Genomic DNA, 16,361 nt, shown 5'->3' with positions numbered 1-16,361 from the left:
ACAGGCAAGCTATCCCGTGGCAAAAGTAATGGAATTGATTGGTATCGATATCAGGTCAAAATCCTTCTTCCAAAGCTCTTTCCCTTTGCCAATGAGTGTGAAAAGGAACGTCCAAATACCATTGTCCAGGAGGATCGAGCTCCTGCTCATGATCACTATATCCAACATCATATATATGAGATTCATCACATTCAACGGATGCTCTGGTGTGCGAATTCCCCAGATCTCAATACGATTGAACCTGCTTGGACCTGGATGAAACGAAAAACAACTGTCAAAGGAGCTCTACAGAACCGGGCAGCAGCTATAGCAATATGGGAAAGAACATGGAGGGATCTACCACAGGAGCAGATTCAGGCTTGGATAGAGCGGATTCCTGTTCATATTAAGAAGGTTATAGAGTTAGAAGGTGGCAATGAATATAAGGAAGGAAGACTTCACTAATTACACTGTAACTTACTTATTAATTTGAATGATAATAAAAGAATGAGATACAGGATCTTCAGTATTAATTTCAGTGCGTATTTCAGAAGAAAATTGTGGCGTTTTTAGTGCTTAGTAGGGCGAGACAAAACTTTTTGCAGGAGCATCTGTACTGATCTTGTCAATGAATTTAGTAATAAAGAAATTGAGATATCTTTTATGATTATATAAAGGATTCTTCATATAGTAGATCTTTTGAAAAACAAAGTTTATATAGAAATTAAAACTCATTAAAAAGATGTAATTAAATCAATTTCAATTTTATCTGAAATATAAAAATTAAATTTTGAAGAATTGAAAGAATATTATATAATTAAATGAAATCTCTGTTATTTTCCTCATCAATGAAATGTATATAAAATATGATGTGTGTTTTATAAAATATATTTTTGAAATTGTATACATGAATGATGAAAGAGATCTTCTGAATTCATGTTCTGAGTTTGTTTTTATAATAAGAAAGATTCATTACACTGTTGAAGCAAGGAAACCTTGCAGAAGCATGCTCAATTTTTTAAATATATTGAAATTTTAAATACAGAAATAAAATCTATAAAAAAGTAAGAATGAAAGCTTTCAAATGATATATAAAGATTATGAATTGATTGTCAACAATCAGATCAAAAATCAATATAAAAATTTAAAAAAATCACAAACAAATTATTTCATGAAAAAAATAGTGAAATTGATTGATATCACTATCAAATTCAAATCCTTTTATCAAAGCTTTTCTCTCTTTGCAAAAGAGTGTTAAATTGATTGTTTGAATATCATTGTGCAGAAGAATAAAGCTTCATTTCATGATCATTATATTCAATATTATATATACAATATTCATAGTATGGCGTACGCCGTTCAATTGGTAGGATAATTCATGTCTGAGTTTCTCTAATCTAGAAGGGTGGGCGAACGCCCCTATATATATACGTAGTCATCCTGTCAGCGATCCAATCCAGAGGAAGGAGCGATCGCAGCATACGGGAAGAATAGGAGGAATAATAATGCAGGGGCGGAAGGAGCAGGGCGGAAGGGAGACTAGGGGCGGAACGCCACACATAGCATTCAACAGTTGTTTTGATGTGGTAATTCACTGAATCTCAATGCAATTGAAGGAGTTTGATCTTGAATGAAGTGCAGAATGATGAAAAAGAGAGCTTTTAAGAATTGTACAGAAGCAATTAAAGTATGAAAATAAATATAAAAAAATTTACTATAGAAAAAGATATAAATATGAATTGAGCAGATTTTTGTACATATTCAAAAGATTATAAAGTTAGAAAATGGCAATGAGTGTAAAGAAGAAAAGCAATATGAGCAGATGAAGAAATAAAATACTCAACTAACTACACAGAATGACAAATTGACAGACAGATTTCACATTAAATAACAAACAAATTTCATATTAAAAAGGGTGGCATATTGACAGACAGATTACACATTAAAAAAAGTGGCATATTGGCAGGCAGATTACACATTAAAAAGAGGGGCAGATTCTGTGTTGAGTGGCAGTGGAGACAATGGAAAATCAAGATCTGAATATTCAGTATGAAATACAGTGGGAATTTCTGCCAAGGTTTGTGGCGCTGTCTAGCTGTCTTTTTGCCGGCGCAATTCTTTGATAGCGCCCTCCGTATGCAGTTTTAATAGGTTGAGATTTGGCAAGACGAATTCGTGTGATTGTAACTTATCTAACAACTGTAGCACGCCACTGGTGGCAAAAGAGCTCGATTGGTAGATTGGACGAACCAATCTAAACCCCCAACACCGCCCCACAAGCACGCGGGAAAACCAGGCCTTTCTGTTCACTGTTCCACTGTTCCACTGTTGTCTGTTGGAGTGACTAAGTATTGCCTCTACCCTACAAGTCTAAGTGTTAGGCTACTGGGGCAAAAGAGCTCGATTACTACTAGCGCCATGCTGGTAGTTGAGTGGACGAGCCAATCCAAACCCCCTATGGCGAGGCACAATTAGCGCATTATCATTAGTGTATTAACTAGACTGTTAGTTCAGAAGTATCAACCAATAATTTCTCATACTAAAATATATCCAGTTCTATTTGCTGGTACAGGTCCACTATCTCATATTTTCTTCTCAACATACCATGTATTGCTGTGTAAGAAACCCGCACTAAGATATCAGTGCTAGGCCGGAAGTGGTAATTATCCTAAAGATTATGATATCGCCGAACATAGCATCATCAACGTCATCTCAGGTTTGAAATCAAGGCATTATCATGCCACTAGCATCATACTAGGCCATCTACATCATAGCAAGTTCAATCTGCCTACAATACTGCGTGTATATAACTAGCAGCTGGCCCAACCTTCTAGGGGCCAGCGGATCATTATGTTATAATCTGACCCCTAAGTTCTACGACCTCGATATCTAACTATTCAATCCGAATTTCCTTCGATATATCATCGTATTACATTCTATAGCTTAATCCTCGTAGAGTCTTAAGGACCTCTTGTGATATAAGCAGCTAATTCCAGCCCCGCTGCTTACAGTTTCTTTGATGATAAATTTGAACAAGCTATGAAGATTCCTATCATTATCAATGATTATAATCATTATATGAATGGGATTGACCTAGCAAATCTGTATGGAGCTTTCTATAAAACTCATATGCTCATCAATCACATCTGATTGTCAATTCTATACTGGATTATCAATCATGCTATCATCAATTCTTGTATTCTTCATCAACTGTGTGACGGGTTAGCACCCGTTAGTAGTTAGCTTGCGCAACCAACTCCTCGCGACTCCACCCTGCGCTCGTGTAGTCCCTAACGATTCCTCCGCGTAACCCCTAACGTTCTTCCGCTCCGCGCCCCACTACAGCGCGACCTCCGATATTCTTCCGTTCCGTTCCCTTCTCTATAAGAACCCCTTCGTACGACCTTTCCTTCTGATCTTCTTTCTCTTTCTTTCCTTAATCGATTCGTAAAGTGTATTAGAATAGTGCTAGCCGTTAATCGAAGTACGCCCCTTACAAACTGGTTACTACTGACATTACTAGCACTACTGACGCTACTATATCCCATGTTGAATTCTGTCAGCAGCTCTATCTTCAACTTCTGAAATTCTCAAATCCTCTTATCTATTACTCAATCAAATTCAGATTTAAATCACCATTGAATTCGTTTGTCAGAATCTCAAGCTTGTGTCTGATATTAGTATAAAAGAAAGAGAACAGAGCAGAATAAAGATAGAGTTTCAAGATCAAGATATGATTGTGCTGCATGTAACAATATTCCTCTCTGTTTGAAAAGCCAGTGTTGACAGTACATCTGTAGTTTCATTCCTGATTAATTAGAATTAAATCAAATAGATTATATAAATTACACTAAAACATATAAATATAGTAGATCTCTCATATCATCCAGTAGTTTTTATGTATTTAATATACTAAGGTACACACTAAAAAATTGCACTAATTGTGCCTCGCCCCCAGAGGTTGAGCCTAGTTGGTTCTCATCTATCTAGCGGCTGCTAATATATGTAGTAGGCCACTAGGGCAAAAGAGCTCGATCACCACCAGCGCCGTGGTGGTATAGAGGGTACGAATCACCCAATCCAATCCCCCAACCATATGTGTGTATGGGTCACGTAAGGAGTAAGTTTAGTAGCATGATCTACCAGCTTCCAGCCTTCCATACACCACTATTATCAACATATAGTAATAACAAGGTCTATCTTTTCATCTTTCCTCTCTCTTGTATACTATTAATAATCTCATTTCATGTTCTTTATTCTTAAATGTTTTATCTCCCTATATTTATTTTATACTATCAATCTGTCACAAGGACTTTAATAGATGATGTTGAAAGCTTTTTATATCGAGATTCTGTACGAATATTAGTGAGATATACGGATTGCTTTCTCTCACTCACTTACTCATCTACCTGCTTGTTTATGTCTGATATCAAGATCGAATGATATCTGGCAATGGTATCTATTGATGATATGAATATCTAGCAATACCTGGCAACGACATGGAGAGATCTAGCAAAATCAATCGTAGAGAAAAGAATATAATAGAGATTGATTTGGGGTAGAAGATGACTATGTATAAAGATAATTTTTGAGTAAAAGCAGAGATCGTTACTATTAATAGGATGATAGAAATCCATACACCTTATGAAGAGCTCTATAATATAGCAATCTCTCTCTTCTACTCTCAAATCATATCTTCCCATAGCTAATTATCACTACTGTTTACAGTTTTTTAATACTCTTTAATTATTTTTTATTAAAAAGAACGAAGTCATTATGGCAGGCTGCATTATGGGCCTCACGACGAAGGAGGCACGGACTGAATTTATGATAAGCCATGTCAACAACTCTCAAGCAGCAAATCGATCTCTCGAGTCGTTGAGGGAAGCAAGGCATATCACTGGTTTTACCTATGTGGCGGTATTTTTCCCACCTCTGGGATTTTCTGAAGGCGTATTCGGTATGGAAAGCGTTCCAGGACGCGAAGTCATCCCCTCGATGGCGATCACCAGTTTTGCAGCCCTGGTTATATAACAGCGTCCGTTTTTTGGCCTGCAGTTTGAGTTAGATGGTGCGCCAGTATTTAAATCTACAGCGCTTCTATATAGTAAAATGCGGAAACCCCCCTCTCAGAGGCAGTGGTGCAACATCTGCTCAGACCAACCGTCCATCAATGTCATCACTGGCCCTGTCTGTTACACCTTCTTTGCCAATTTTTGTCAAGGGTTAATGAACCACACAGTACGGAAATCCTACGACGAAAGTTTAATGATATTGAGGACTTAACGAAAGAGGCCCAATACATCACCAGATGGTTGATAACAAAGCAGACCTTTCCAGATTCATTTATAATAGTTGATGCTACAGAGTTGAATAAATATGAATACTATATATTCTATTTCATCTCCGATACTCTGTAAAGATTTACTGTTTTATTTAAGAATAAAAGGTGGTTTATTTCTATCTTCTCAGCCTCAAGTCTAGTCATTTAGTATGTTAACTTCCTTGCCACCACGAAACATGAGACATTTACTGTTCATCACTGACAGATTTCGGTCACTCCTGCGAAAGAAAAATGAAAAAATGAAGGAGAAGAGAAACAGAAAATAGTTGAGTGCTAATCAGCTGTTGAAGCTTTCGATCCATTGAGGGTAAATGGCATCACAATAATTCGAACTATCATTGTACAGTACTGTGCAGGACAAAAATCTAAATGAATGAAGTTGAATTCATGTACAGAGTCAAGTTCTTTTGAAGTCCCAAGCTCTCTTTTTATGGACAATAGGGAAGACCGCGGCCGTCATACTCACATAACCTGTGCATCGCACATCGAGCTGAGGGTACCCATCTCCCGCCGGCACAGACCTCAATCGAACTGGTGATACTATCTTGATAGGCGCAACGGTACGTGCCAGGTTTGCATGCTAGAACATCAGCAGAGGCATCATTCTCAGTAGGTGCGGTCAACGCAAGTGGTGTGAGAAACAGAACTAGAGCTGCAGCTTTGAACTGCATGATGAATCGCTGAATCTTGATTATTATATTTATGAGCTTTGATCATTGTGAAATGAATTATGTTGCAGTGACTTTATACCAATCTGGGCTGCATATTTGCTAAAGAACCACGGTGAGCAACGGACGCTAAAGTTAGTTACCTTGCCCCCAGACAGGGGGATTCGCAGTATCCATGGATGGTCTGACTCTAAAAGAAAGATCGGGACCCCGAGCGGCCCGAATTGCCCAAATGGCCCAAGCGGCCCGAGGATCCACGGGCGGAGTAAGAGGCCAAGAGCAGGGCGAAATCTCGGAGAGATAATCTATCCAGATCAAAATATTACACTGCAATACAGTACCTTGAAATGAAACCTAGTATTCAGATTGATCTTTGTGATTTCAAAATCTTCTTGAAATAACTCAAAGTATTTCTAAAATAGAACAAGTTTTTTACCAAGGTTGGCTCTCTTTTTTATTATTTTATATTATGATATTTCATTCAAAGTAACACGGCTGTTTAATCTAACATCATAGTCTTAATCAAGATTCAGCAATCGAAAATGTAGCTCTTTAGCAAATTCATCGCTCTGACTCTGCTTCTTACTCCGCTTGCATTGGCTGCTCCTACCGAGGATACAGCTGGTCTTACCCGATGCAAACCTGGCACCTATTGGTGCAGATGTATGGCCAGCACAACTATGTGTAAGGTCGATGTCTGTAACGCTCTCGGGAAGTGGCAAACTTCAGCCATGTGCAGACCGAAAAGCAGTCCAAGTGGGCCACCCACCTGCAGAGATGGTCCAAACGGCACTGCCTTCTGTATTTAGATATTATATGGGAGGAATGGAATATTCTCTAGCTTCACATGTCCTGTATATATAATCATCTAGATAGTTGACTGTCTGATGTTTGCACTTATCAGCGAGTTAGAGTACTCTGACATCTAACTAAAGTACATCACAATAAGAAATCCAGTCAGCCTGCATGTTACTTAGTCAAAGTGTGAAGATGATGATTCAACTTGAGTTGCATTCTTAATTTTTATGACGTACCAGTCAAGTCCTCAACTGACGGATGATGTGATGTGTTGGTAGATGCTGAGATGGTTAGTTCTGTGGTTGTTGCTTTACAACCTTGGCTGGCATCCAGGCAGGTTGGCTGTTCTGTAAGATAACTGACTTTTAGCCGAACTTGAAGTTAAACTCTCTCAGTTATGGTTGGTACTGTCCTCTTACTGCCCACTGAGATGATCTGCCAAGTCAGCTTTGAAACCTTGAAATCAAATTCCCAAAGGATTCGAGGTTTGGGAGGAATTAGAACATTTGGTCTCGCTTCGGCCAACTATCCTCATGGACAGTCAGCCACAACTTCTAAGTCGAAGGCCAGCCCTCTCTTCCCGGGAATGCCATTTGTTGCAAGATCAAGTGTGATCACGATAACCTGTGGGCACACTGTGTGCGCCATATGGTTCCACGGGCATACTCTTCCTGGATCATCCGACAGAATGTTTCGTCCGCCAATTGATCGATCCACCAAAGTGAGACCAGGTGGGTGGAGCTCGCCCGAGTTGGGGATAGGGACTCAAGGCAAGGGAATATAAAGGGACTCATCTCTGCGCCTCCCTACAGCCTGGGTCTCCGCACTGCCAGCGGCAACGACAACCCAGGCAGTTCTTGATACTGGCTGGCGCTGGCCAAGATGACCTACGATAGTCATTGCTTGACCACCCGGATAAAGGAGCGCCTTTCTGTGACATATCTACATCGGATGCAAAGGGTCGAACAACCTTCAGCACGCGGATCCTGAATCTCCTTAAGTCCTCCTGATTAGAGCGAAGTCTCAACCCGAACCTGTCGCGGTGCCTCTGGCGCGTTCGTCGCCGGCGAGGACCCAATAATGGCAAGCGGCCTTGAATCAGCCAAGGGACTGGGTCGGAGTCCCTTGGAAGAGGGTTAATGAATTCACCACCATCATAGCCCATTAGAATGAAATGATTGGCAAGAGTAGCGAGGACAGCTCATTTGAGGTCTGAAGTGTCCGCCCTGATCAACTAGATCGGTAGTTTTCTCTGGAAATGCAAGTGTAAAGGGAATGGCGTCAACACCGGTCAGCCTTAGAAGAGGTGTCCCAGGCTCAATATTCGGATTCACGGCCCCTTCCTGTTAGATGGCCAAGGTTTATTTGACATCTTTGAAATCAGCAAGTGTATCTATCTGGTGCTGATTGGCCAGGCAGAGAGTATGGCAGGCCTAATGATTTGTTGGGTTAGCGGGCGGATTAAACGGAATAGGGGAGATGCAAGAAGCAAACACTGTTACTATCACTCCCTCCAGGGTGTATACAGCTCCAAGATGTAACTGGTAGATGGTATCTCCTACTAAAAACGGCTGATTGTTCCCATATTTGGTGATGGACCCGAACAATTCGGATTGGGAGCTGCAAACAGTTTGATTGGGAGACTGCTCAGTTGGCGGGTTACAGTTGAACGTGGTTTAAAAAAAGTGAGTCTGAAAAATAAACCATGCTCAGCCCTTCAATCCCTCACTAAAATCTACATACTAAATATCTTTTACACACCCTCACTGCATATTACTAATCAGTCCTTATTAAGTTCTTTGACTTCAACATCTGAGGCTCTTCAAGTTATGTGTTAGAATTAGTGATCTAGAGTTAGAATCCAGGTTAGCTAAGGAATAGAGCCCTGAGAAATATGATAAAATCACTGTGTCCAACGCATTTGAAGATGTGTGAGATATGTATGAGGCATGACTAGTGTATGTAGTTTTAATGGGGTTTCCTTGCCTCTAGAGTGCCATACTTCCCGGAATGCTGTGACGAATATCCATCCGAACCGCCGTCAATGCTGTTTGGCTGGGAAAGCCTTGCTTCCTGTGGGGGCTGTGGGCTTCCAAGCTGCTTCCAAGCTGCATGAATTGAAAACTGCGTTACTGCAGGTACTGTTCATATCGTCCAATCAAAAGGATCGCAGGGCGAGTGAGATTTCAGCACATTGCGTGGGAGGGGAGGAATAGGAGACGGGCCTCGATTTTCGTGTTGAAACTTTTGATAATGGATTGGGTTATTCTTTCGTGGATTTTTAATTTTTAAGTTTTACTTCTTATTTTTTAATTATCTTGATGCGATATTTTGTATAGCACATCGAGGTTTGCCTTTCCTTCACCTTTCTGCACTTACGGATACTGTGTAGCATGTTTGGGGTAAAAGTATGTCCAAATAGATGGTCGTAATAAACTCAATAAAGCGGGCAGGAAACCAATAGTTTTAGTCCAGCAATAAACTGCGGGCTTGGAGAGTCTTTGCATCATTATTGACACAGCACAAATTCAAGTCCTCTGGCTGAAAATAAACAAAGGATTAAATTTGGAATGCAAAAGATTCGCTTCAAAAACCACAACGAGGGATGAATAATAAATAATATATGCAGGTTTGCGCTGGCAGGTGGAGAAAACTAAGAAACCTCTTGTGCCGAAGAAAAATGTTTCGACTGTTTCATCGCCCCTGTAGCCCTGCCTTCGCGCGGTGGGGATGTGACTTTTTGAGTATCCACACAGCAATAATAAAAAAGCATTGTGAAAGTAAAGCCTAAAAAGGCACACAATATGCAGGGGAAAGTATTGATAACAACGGGATTTAGGGAAGGTTCGGGAGCGAACCCGGGGACAACTCGAACCTTGAGTGGGTTATGCTTGCGGGTTCCTGGATCCATCCCCTGATGGAGTCTTCTCGAGGATCCTAGGGTTTGTTCCAACATAACGCGGTAACTCAAGAACTCGTGGTACGTGGGACGACGAGCACGATGGAGCGTCGAGAATCGAAAAATTGAATGGCGATTGGTGTCAATAGTAGAGGTTAGCCTGTTTCGACAACGCCCTTGCTGTCAAGGCAGGACGAGAGCGTGGGTGAAACAGGGACACAAATGCCCAATACCTCCCGGCGCCAGAAGAAACAACCCGCAGTTCGCCAGTCAATCCGGCATCGTTCTGCTGATTTTCCTTTTTCCTGCATGTTTCTCTGCATTGTTTCTCTGCAATCAATGAATCATGACCGCGTCGTGGCTGCGCCGCATCGGGACGAAGAAACCCACTCGACGGGTGATCCACGTGACCTGCACACCGCTCCAGCCGCGAGCTAGTCCGCTTTTGGCCCGCGCAACCCCAGCTCCGGCTTCCGCGTCGAACTTCAACGTCGCTTTCACATCTTGACTTCTTCTCGTTTCTCGTTTCTCGTTTCTCGATTCTCGATTCTCGATTCCCACTTCTCGTCTCTCTCTTTCTGTCTGTTTTGTTGTCTGTCTGTTGTAGCTCCTTGCTTTCTTTTCCCCCGCTCCCGGTGATCCTTAGCCTCTCGTTCTTTTAGTTCCCCAAGGCGCTGATTGCGTCCGCGTTCGTTTCGTTGTGTCGTTTCAGAGGATCACTCAATTGCCTTCGTTTCTTCCCCAGTCGCTCTCTACCTTCATCCCCGTTGTCCACCGTCGCCATGCATAATTAATTAATTAATCACCTTGCTTCGGCTCTGCGCGCAGTCGAAACCGGTTTCGCTCGTTTTACTACCCGCCCGAGTCCAACAACATCAACAACATCAACAAAGCGATGATAATTATTAATTCGACGCATCTCGCAAGACGCTCTCTTCAACATTGGCCGTTGTGCTGCCTCCGTGCTTTGAGCGTACCTGTTTATATGATCGAGAAGTCCTCTTTTGGTGGTTTCTTGTTCTTGACGACTTCATTTCTTCTTTATTTGATGCCTTCACGGATTCTTTTCGTCCTCTCATTCATGAACTAATAATTCTCTCCAAATACTTCCACACACACACACACACACACACACACATATACATATATATATATATATATATATATATATATATATCCTATAACCATAGACAGCAGCATTTGGATCGATCTAGACTCTATTTATATCATATAATCCCGTTAATCTAATTGTTTCTCGCCAGCACGTTTCAATTGAAACACCCTTCTTTGGGCCAAGGAAGGGGAGATGGAAAAAATGCCCCCTAGCCCTAGTAAATTTCCGCCTTTGTCTCCAACAACCCCGAAGCGCAGGGCTCTCCACGCACGATCGAATTCTCAAACAAATGAACAAGTCTTCCCTCCGACGGTGCGACTCATACAGGATCAGGATTTGCAGAGTGAAACCGAAATATACTCCGCGACACCCTATCCGACAAAGCCTCAACATATCTTGTTGCCGCCAGCGAATCAAAGGCAGGGATCAGCTTTCGATGCAGGGTATAGCGTTTCACATTCAACCCCTAATTCGATCTCCCGTTCCAGTTCGAGTGTCAGCCACGACCAGAGCCTACCAAGTCCAGATGAAGGGGACGTCTCCGGACAAGTCTCTTCCATCCACGGAACACACTCGTCCAGCCAAACATGGGATGATTCTTTGAACTCAAGCAAGACGTCCATCCCCCCGTCAGAGCCAGGGACTCCCCGGGCTTTGCGCCGTGGAGGCCGGGAAGAAGATGACAATTCATCGAAAAGTGATGGCATCCCGCTTCCCTCCACAATCATATGCGTGCCGCAGGACCACCCTTCGTCTCCTCCAACCAATTCTCCCATCGAATCGACTTACTCTGACTCTGTTCGCGGCGATGACAGATCCAGTCCCAACCTTATTCCCATCGGCCTGACCTCCAGCCCAAACGTTGTACCCATCAATCCTTCGTCACCGAATCTGGTCCCTCTTGGAAGGTCGTCTCCAACGTTGGCACCCGAGCCACTTACTGATTCTTCGCTCTACGAAGCCAACTCAGTTGGAACTGCAAGACGGTACATCCGCGCCGGTCGGCTTGACAGCAGTCAGCGGAATAGCACCTTAACAGTCGATGGTTCTCTTTCTGATCCGCAAAGCTCTACTCCGTCGCATTCCATTCCCTCGAGTCCTCCAATTGCGCAACTAAGATCCTACCAGTCAACCTCCTCGTTTGGTGGCCTTCCCTCCACGACGCCATATAGAATCCAACCATCGACCTCATCCGCATCTTCCAGAAGTAGTCGATCCGGTCCAGATGGTCATTCACCCACGGGAAGTAGTACTCCCATCCAATACCCCACCATTCGTTATCCGTCATCGAGTTCGCGGGCCGAACCGTCGATATCGCGGTCTTACGTGCGGTCCATGACGGAGCGTTTTTCTGGACGTTGGAACCCGCATTTGTCCACTGTTCCGTCGGAACGGTCTGCTGAGAGGTCTCAAAACCTTGCGACCCCCTCACCCCGCGACCATCCGCCCGAGGAGAGTTGGCGGAGACGTCTGGAGGATGCTAGAATTCGCGATCCCTCAAGTCCGCCGACATGGCAAGCGGACCAGTCCGAAATCCAGGAACAAGGCGACTACCCGACTCATTTGCGGTCCCCTGCTCTCCGACACCAGGCCTCTGGAACCTTAAGTCACAAATCTTCTCTCTCGGCTTTGAACAATTCTAGAAATCTCCTTCGTTCGCCAAGTGGCAGCTCCCTCCTCCATGTGATCCCTGCTTGGGCCCGAGTATACTATAGCACGGGAGCGCAATTCGCGTCGCTATTCTCTCCAGACAGCCGCCCCTCAACACCCGCGTCTCCACCCATGACCGCCGTTTCCATGTTCGCCACATATAACGACACACGCATGGTAAGCCGGACACCCTTAGGGATTACCAACCCCAGAATACGTCCCCGCGGGATCGAAGCTTCTCCCGAACTTGTTGAACTTGATGAGCCCGACGATATTGAAGAACCTCCCCCGGTCGCAGTCACTGCCAATCCCGACCCCATTGATCCGAGGAGCCACTGGGTCCCTGATCCCGAGGTGGACCGCGTTATCACTCAAACATCAGTGGAGAACCTGCCGGGTGCATGGTCTCCGCATTTGCATATGGATAAACGAGCGCGCCCGGCACTAAGGAGTAAATGGAGGCCGCCATCGTTAGATGAGGCGGCGGAGGAGCTTTTCGGCCGGCGGAATGCGCAGGTTTATGCGTTCGTGTTCGGTTTCGTATTTCCCCTTGGTATGTATATTTATTTCACCCTTAAGCTACTGGCATGTGCTATGACAACTAACGAATGTGGGTTACACAGCTTGGATAATCGCCGCCTTCCTTCCTCTTCCCCCTCAGGTTTCCCACATCAACGAGGAGGCGACCACAAGTCGTCCGGATTCGGAACATGCGTTTAACAGCCGTGTGGTCCTGGTTGACGAAGTTCGCCACGCAAATGCCAGGTGGTGGCGGAACGTCAATCGTTTCATGTCTCCGCTTGGATTGGCCATTATTGTTATTGTGGTGCGTATTACTTCTTAATTCAGACCCAATGGGTACGGATGTACAGTACCTTGGAAAACTAACTCTTTTTGGCGCGACAGGTAACAATGGCTGTTCTCTTCTCGTAAAAAACGGCAGTGATAGCTAGAGTTGCAGCTCGTCCATCTACCTCTGCCATCCTGCCAACGAACCTTCATTTTTAACGGTCTAATTATGAAACAGTTTCCCGAAAGTATATATATAAAATAGAGTCGATACGATATATCCCTTGCCCCCTTCGAAGTCTAATGTCTTTCTGTCTGATCCCCCATCCAAAAAGGATAAAATAAAAAATGATAAAAAATATTCACTTCCGTCTTCTTTTCCGTCGAACGCCCAGGTGCGACCGAATCCCTTTCATACATCCCACAGCGTGGCGAAAGTCGCAGTCCAGCATTGCCTATATATCTACGACCAGGACAAAGGAGATTTTTTTTTTTTTTCCGTGTCTCCTTGTTTGCGTTTTTATTTCGTCTTTTTGCTTCTGATCTATTAGCGCTGGTGTCTACTGGGCCTCCCTTTTTCCACTACTCTTACATATTTTACATTTGTTATATTTATTCCTATTTTTTTTTTTTTTTTTTGGCTTTTGGCTTTTCTGTCCTTGTTGGCTTTTTTTTCCCATACCCCCATTCTTAGCCCCTTACCCGTTCTACCAATCTGCATCTGGACATATATACATATATTTACTCTCCGAGTTGGATTATATTACCAGTTTATCTCGGCCCGGCCCATATTTCCGCCAATTAACTTAATGTCTTTTCTTATTATCCATCCTCCGCCATTAGTGATATATATATATAACCCCACTCCTTCACCTCCCATTAATTGATCCCATTCATCCCTATCCAGGTGAAAACTTCACGCCCTCCTCCCCGGCCCCGCGGAGATTCCTTTTATTTCTATGTCCGACCAGCGTGCTGCTTCTTCCATTCATCGCCCCATCCCAATATATATATATATTCTTGTTTTTCTCGTTTATCATCTCTTAGAGACGGCACCGTCCCAGCGGTGCGTGCGGTTGGCAGGGTTGACTTGTATTTCTGGTGTATATTACTAGTGCAGATGCTGGTGCCGGTGGGGAAAGGACCCGGGCTGTATATGTTACTCAACAGTATTCTGTACATGTATATATAACATACATACATAGCGTACATTTTTAAAATTATTTATATATCGGGTTTTTATCTTTGGTTTTATCTTTATTTAATTTGGGGAGATTCGATTAGTGTATCATTTACCACTCAAGCGGCGTATGTATATATTATATTAGTGCGCATGTGTGAGCGATGAAGGACCGTTTGTGTTTTTTTCCAGAGGTAGATGGGGGCGGGGGGGGGAAGAGAAGGAAAGACAAATAAGTGGGTTTAGTGCCGGAAAAAGCTGAATGAAGGTAGAGAAAATATATATATATAGCTCCATCTATAAGCCAAAAAAAATATATATATATAGTTAACAAAAAGGGAAAAAACGGGTATATATATAATATATACATATATATATATATATATATATATATATGACATGCATCGCGCAGCGTGAATCGACGTGAGGAAAATGAACGACGAGAAAAAACCAGAGCAAAAGGACAGTCAGTCATTCGGTCAAGTCGCAAATGAAACCAAACCCCAAACCCCGCTTAAAGCTTCCTTCCAAGCTTCTCCTCCACCGCCGCCATCAACTCGCGCCCGGAGGGCATTGCGACAACACTCCCTCTCCGCCTCCGCACCTCAATCTCCCGCATGACCTCATTGACAGCATCCTCGATATCCCGCCCAGGGTTCGGCGGCAGGCCCAGCACCGGCTGCTCGCTGGGCTCGTGGGGCTCGCGAGGACGAGAAGGCTGTCGTGAAACGGGACCACTACCGCGAGCCCTTAGCCGCTTGACCAGGTACCGTTTCGCGGGACTGGAGAAGAAGGCCTGCGAAGCTGCGATGCCCACGATGCCGTAGTAGTACACGCTTGACCAGACGTGAACGCTTGGCTTGAAGTGGAGGATGACGAAGGGCGCCGCGGTGAAGGATAGAGTTAGTTGGGTTGTTAGCCAGGTTAGGATGTCGTAGAAGCGTTTGTAAGGGGTTGGGGCGGAGCCGTCTGGGGTCAGGAAGAAAGGGCGAATGTTGCGGCGGAAGTCTAAGACCGAAAAAAAAAAAAAAAATTAAAAAATTAAAAAATTAAAAATTGAAAATTAAAATTTTATGAGTTGATTATTGGTTAGTTTGCAGGAAGAGGGGAGGCGGGTGGAGGTGGGCGTACTTTTTGCAGTTGTTTGAATGAATGCACCGAGGATGAAGGTGAAGTAGTATCCTGGGTGAAAGCCATGCCAGAACGCGCTCGTTGCGAAAGTCGCCAGGCTGGCTCTGAACCCTGGCTTTTTGCCCCTGGGCGTGACCCGCAAGTACATGTAGTTTTTCAGCCAGTGGTTGGTGTTTTTGTTCCAGCTACTGAGATAAGTGTGTGGGTTTGGCGCTGTTTCAAGATCCTTCGGGTTCACGTTTTCCAGCCGATTCCACGACACTTTGCCCGTATTCGGATCGAAGCCATTGTATCCCATTCCGGATAGGATGCAAGCGCCCTCTGTCAATGACCATACTCCGTAGTATTTGAGCCGGGAAGTAAAGCCCAGCATGTGGAGTATCCATACTCGTCTCAGCAGGCCGTATTTCAAATACCTATCCCCGAGGACAAAGTCGACATTATATAAACGTCCAAACTGGAGAAATCCAAATATATAGACCAAGCCAAATGCCGCCTTTACGATGGCCGGTCTACCGCTTCTCGGGATCTTTCGCTTCTTGCGAGTCTGAGGCCTCTTCGCCGGATCCACTCCCGGCGGCGCATCGAACATGGTAGTTTCGATCCACCTTCGATATTCCACGTAGTCGAACGCCGGTCCGGGCAAACAGTGATGGGAAAAAGAATGTATAGTCTCGCGAAGTCAAGCAGGCTGGGGAGTTTGGTGATGGCGGCGTATTTTTGTGACTCTGACAGCTGCTCCCGCGGCAATCGTCCGTCATGCACGTTTCAAGCAAATGGTCGTCAGTTTCATCACCAGCACCATCTGA

General features: G+C 43.9%; 3 protein-coding genes across 3 annotated transcripts; 1 reads left to right on the top strand and 2 right to left on the bottom strand.

Annotated features, from left to right (window-relative positions):
- Positions 1-4,317: 4,317 nt before the first annotated feature.
- On the bottom strand, positions 4,318-7,954 carry HCAG_08269 (predicted protein; the record flags this gene model as incomplete). Its single annotated transcript, XM_001537109.1, has 11 exons — positions 4,318-4,330; positions 4,381-4,438; positions 4,890-5,031; positions 5,312-5,340; positions 5,790-5,988; positions 6,074-6,093; positions 6,578-6,640; positions 7,026-7,136; positions 7,209-7,314; positions 7,600-7,720; positions 7,824-7,954. 11 exons carry the CDS (start codon positions 7,952-7,954, stop codon positions 4,318-4,320), a joined length of 993 nt encoding a protein of 330 aa, XP_001537159.1.
- Positions 7,955-11,003: 3,049 nt separating this feature from the next.
- HCAG_08268 (predicted protein) lies at positions 11,004-13,385 on the top strand (the record flags this gene model as incomplete). Its single annotated transcript, XM_001537108.1, has 3 exons — positions 11,004-13,005; positions 13,076-13,278; positions 13,359-13,385. The coding sequence occupies 3 exons, from the start codon at positions 11,004-11,006 to the stop codon at positions 13,383-13,385; spliced, it is 2,232 nt and encodes a 743-aa protein (XP_001537158.1).
- A 1,550-nt stretch (positions 13,386-14,935) lies between these two features.
- Positions 14,936-16,144, bottom strand: HCAG_08267 (conserved hypothetical protein; the record flags this gene model as incomplete). The annotated part of the gene is made up of 2 exons (XM_001537107.1): positions 14,936-15,429; positions 15,553-16,144. 2 exons carry the CDS (start codon positions 16,142-16,144, stop codon positions 14,936-14,938), a joined length of 1,086 nt encoding a protein of 361 aa, XP_001537157.1.
- Positions 16,145-16,361: the final 217 nt, after the last annotated feature.

This window comes from Histoplasma capsulatum, genomic scaffold, assembly GCF_000149585.1.
Source record: "Histoplasma capsulatum NAm1 scaffold_10 genomic scaffold, whole genome shotgun sequence".
NCBI lineage: Eukaryota > Fungi > Ascomycota > Eurotiomycetes > Onygenales > Ajellomycetaceae > Histoplasma > Histoplasma mississippiense.
This window is presented reverse-complemented; position numbering and strand designations above follow the sequence as displayed.